The sequence below is a fragment of the Mastomys coucha genome, unplaced genomic scaffold, assembly GCF_008632895.1.
Source record: "Mastomys coucha isolate ucsf_1 unplaced genomic scaffold, UCSF_Mcou_1 pScaffold23, whole genome shotgun sequence".
Taxonomy (NCBI): Eukaryota; Metazoa; Chordata; class Mammalia; order Rodentia; family Muridae; genus Mastomys; species Mastomys coucha.
The window spans coordinates 13,292,227-13,296,828 of NW_022196906.1; the positions used below are offsets into that span (position 1 = coordinate 13,292,227).

Below are 4,602 nucleotides of genomic sequence, written 5' to 3' on the forward strand. Positions count from 1 at the left end.
TTTGCAGTGATATTCATGGTACTCAGATGATTTTCAAAGTCAATGATGGTCTGTTATGTTGTACAATAGTTTCCTCTACACTGAAACATCTCTTCCATGTTGAATGTGGAGACCATTAAGAATGTGGAAGAAAACAAGTTTTCCATGCCTGGGAAGCTTGAAATTTGCAAGATTCAGATCTTTCCCAGTGTTGAAGCAGAAAACAGCTGCTGGGTCTGTGGACTCTGACCAGCCTGTCCTCAGGACTGTGGATCTTCCTGATAATCATTTAGTAAGGTTAGGGTTGAGCTTTCATTAGTCTTCATCTGTGCTGGAATGGACTTTTTAGTGTTGAATTGTTTTTTTTTTGAGTCATCCAGTACCAATAAGTAACTCTTCAATTATACTCCCATTAGTGACCACAATAGAAACTTATTGGTCCACCAAGTTTATTAAAAATTTACTTTGTCTGTCATGGATAACATATCTGGCATGAGTGTTTATGTCCATGTGTGTGCGTGCGTGCGTGTGTGTGTGTGTGTGTGTGTGTGTGTGTGTGTGTGTGCTTTGTAACTGTCCAGGAAATGTCTCTCATCAAATACGTTATGTGCACCTAACACATTTACTATTTTCAATCATACATTTCTTTATATTACATGCAATTTCCTTATATTATGGGTTGTCATTATTCATTAATATACATGTGCAGTTATCATTATTTTATGCTCATTTATAGGTTCTGTTAATATTAATATTGTTACTAATATTAAATTAAGACCTGCATTGTCCACAGTTTTTAGTATAGAACAAGAATTGTTTAATTGGATGCTACTACATATCTCATTTTTAAGCACAACTTTACAAATGATTTACATCAAAGGAAGTAGGCATTTGCAAAAAGATGTTAGGTGTGAGTTATTTACAATAATCCTGATAAACTAAAGCTTATTTAAAAGTAAAACATCTGTGCTTCTTCTGTTTACAATGGGGCAAATGCAAAATAAACCCATAGGAAAAAATTTTTGAACAATTTGATAAATGGAATAAACTTGTTGAATTTTGATGCTTAAAATATACTAAGTTCTAATCATTAATAAACAAATTTATTTATTTATATACAAAATTATAAAAACTGAGAATAATATAAGGTTCATTATACCAATTACCAGTTTGTATCTTCAGCAACAGAGAAAATATTTTATATGTCAGGCCATAGCTAAAATGATTAGTAGCATTGAAATAAAGTCCAGGCAAAGCCTAAGATTTATTTCTAGATAGTGTCACAATTCATAATCAGCTAATGGATTTGCACAAACATCCATATATAGCTTGTCAACATAAATGGGAGAGATGTGTGAGTAAGAGTTTGTTCAACCACATTCATCTTGAAGAACTCTTAGTCAGCTATAAGGGGCATAGCTAGTGCTATATTCATTCACAGGAATCCAGATAGGATGGGGGAAAATAACTGAATTCAGTACAAAATACCATTTTCTTTTCAAAGCTATCACTGTTTATATGGACCTCAGAAGCAATGTCTTTTTAAAAGTGCATGTTTCATTATTGTCCTGGAGTAGTTCTAAGGATTTAATAAAAGAGCCCAAATTTTGTAAATAAGAAAGGGGAAGGAGCCCTGCCATGGTGGATTAATCTGCTTTTGAAAAATAGAAAAAAAATTATGCCTGAGTGAAAAAAAACATCTAAAATCATAGCCAGAAAAAAAAAAAGACAAAATGGATCTTATTAGACTTTATGTTACCTGTTCATTGGGATTAGTAAAAGAAATATTTAGTTATTCTGGGTCCCTTGAAATCCAGCAACTATGACATAATTCTATCAAATGAATCCACATGCAAAGAGGATAACATATTATACAATGGAAGTTATCCTTTCAATGTGTTTCCCCAAAGCTTCCTTCATTTCTCTGTTCCTCAGGCTGTAGATAAAAGGGTTAAGCATCTGAGTGACGATAGAGTACATCACGGAAGCAACTGCTGTCTTCCGGGGTGATTCAGTAACTGCAGAGCTAATGTAGACTCCTAAGCCTGTCCCATAAAACAAGGAAACTACTGAGAGGTGAGAGCCACAGGTGGAAAATGCTTTATACCTTCCTTGTCTTGATGGAATTTTCAAAACAGAGGAGACAATTTCATAATAAGAAAGAAATATTCCAAAGAAAGGAATACCACCAAATATGAAGGCTGAGATATAAATCAAAATATTATTGATTAGAGTATCTGAGCAGGCGAGCTTTATGATCTGAGCAAGTTCACAGAAGAAGTGAGGGATTTCAACCTCTGTGCAGAAAGTCAGATGCAGCACCATGAGACTGAGCAGTAGTGCATTGACAGCACTAATAGCCAAGGAGATTACAATAAGTAGACTACAGAAGCATGAGTTCATGATGACTGTGTACCTCAGAGGGTGGCAAATAGCCACATAGCGGTCATAGGCCATTGTTGCAAGCAAGCAATTTTCTAATCCAGCAAAAAGCAAGACAAAGCAAGCCTGAGTGAGGCAGCCTGTGTAAGTTATTCTGTGATCCTGTGTTTGGATATTCAAGAGCATCTTTGGGACTGTAGTTGAGCTTATACAGATATCAGCCAAGGATAGATTGGAGAGAAAAAAGTACATGGGGGTATGGAGATGGGACTCTGAACTGATGGTCAGGGTTATAATTAGGTTCCCCAGAAATGTGACCAGGTACATAAACAGGAACAGTCCAAAAAGAATGGGCTGTAACTCTGGATCATCTGAAAGGCCCAAGAGCAGAAATTCTATTGCATGTGTTTGATTGGTGGATTCCATGTTATTTAGGAGACTTGTGGGGAAAACAGACATTAAGAAATAAAAAAAAAAAGATTTCTTAGGGATACTTCATTATAGAAAAATATTGCCTATTGAATTAATTCTCAATCTTGTTCTCTCTCTCCATTTCCTATCATATAATCCCTTTTTTTTTTTCTGCTCTCTTCTTTACTATGTTAGATATTTTGAATGCTTTCTCTTTTCTATCATAAAAACACTAGATAATAATTATGCAAAACATTGTTTCTGGAAGAATATCCTCAAAATTCTGAATCTAGCTCTCCAAATCAAACAAAATGACTTATAGCATATAGATAAACAGAATTAATATCAAACTTTCCATAATTAATTTTAATTTATGTCCCATTATTCTTTGTGTAAGTAAGATATAAAATTACTCTATAAAATTTTGTTTCATAATATGTAGGATTGTGATTCAACATCAACCTTTAATGTATTATTTCAAGAATTTTCAAAAACAGAGCTTAATGTATGAGGCACCTATCATTGTAATTTTATAATTATTAATACTTAGAAATTATATACTATCTTGGGTGTTTATAATAGGAAGGAAACAATGTTTAGAAAATGCAATGATGATAGTAAAGCCTTGAATTTATAATCTCATATTCAATGTAAGAATCATGGACTACAATTCTACTTTAGAATCTTTATATATATATGTATATATATGTATATATATATAACAAAATTCTGAAAATATTTATGTAAATTAACAATACTATAATTCCTACATTCATGTAATGAAATACATAGATATTAAGTTAATTTAGTTGGTAGTTAGAAATACAAATTACCAAATTAAGGCTGATGTGATGGCTTAACAGGTACATGTAAAGCTTGATATCCAGAGTTTGAACTCTGTGATCCACATGGTTTAAGTGGAAAATCAACTCCCTAAGGTTGCTTTCAAATGACCAAATGTACACCATTGCAAATACATACACACATTCATACACAGACATACACACATAAATACATTCAAACATATGAATAAAGAAAGGAAATTTAAATGAGAGTAACAAAGCAGAGTAGAGAAAAATAGTTTTAAATGAAGTTTAGAGAATATTTTAATAGCCATTAAGACATCCCAAGTTGATATCAATATGTGTTCATATCAAGTGTAATATGCATCATGATTAAGAATATTTGATCATCATTAGCCAAGAAATGAAATCTTATTACTATATAGCATCTGATATTAATAAATAAAACAATGCACCTACATTGTACCTGTCTTTAATAATATATATGTCCCATATCCAAGCAGGATCTTAAAACTGATGTTGATAGTTATTATCCTTCCAAGGGTCTAATAGTCAATACATCACCCCCATACATATATAGATGAGGTAACATAGAATATATATAAAACATATCATATTTATACTGGACGACATAATATTATACAATGGCATAATTAAATATATTTATTTTGCATTGTGATACTCTACATTGTGCATTTTAAATAATCTTTAATAATTTCAAAAAGGGTAAATAAGATCATTATTTCTTTATCAGATTTTATTTCCTCATCATCCTCAAACACACACATACCAAAACTGACAAAATATATGTCTTTTGCAAATGGATAGTATAATACAGAAAGTTAAATACTACAATGCACTCCATATGGGCTATTGAAACTTTTGAACTGACCAATGTAATATAGAAAATGATTGAGAGTTCTAGAAAATTAAAATTAAAACTAAGAAAGAATAGGTTGTAATAAAAAATGATTAAATTTTCAGTATATTATATTTTCAGAATGTAATTACTCCAATAAATGGATGC

At 31.8% G+C, this 4,602-nt stretch overlaps 1 protein-coding gene across 1 annotated transcript; it reads right to left on the reverse strand.

The window, feature by feature from the left end:
• Nucleotides 1-1,848: 1,848 nt before the first annotated feature.
• LOC116072225 (olfactory receptor 7G2-like) lies at nucleotides 1,849-2,793 on the reverse strand. The gene has a single exon (XM_031343565.1). The coding sequence runs from the start codon at nucleotides 2,785-2,787 to the stop codon at nucleotides 1,849-1,851; it is 939 nt and encodes a 312-aa protein (XP_031199425.1). The 5' UTR covers nucleotides 2,788-2,793.
• Nucleotides 2,794-4,602: the final 1,809 nt, after the last annotated feature.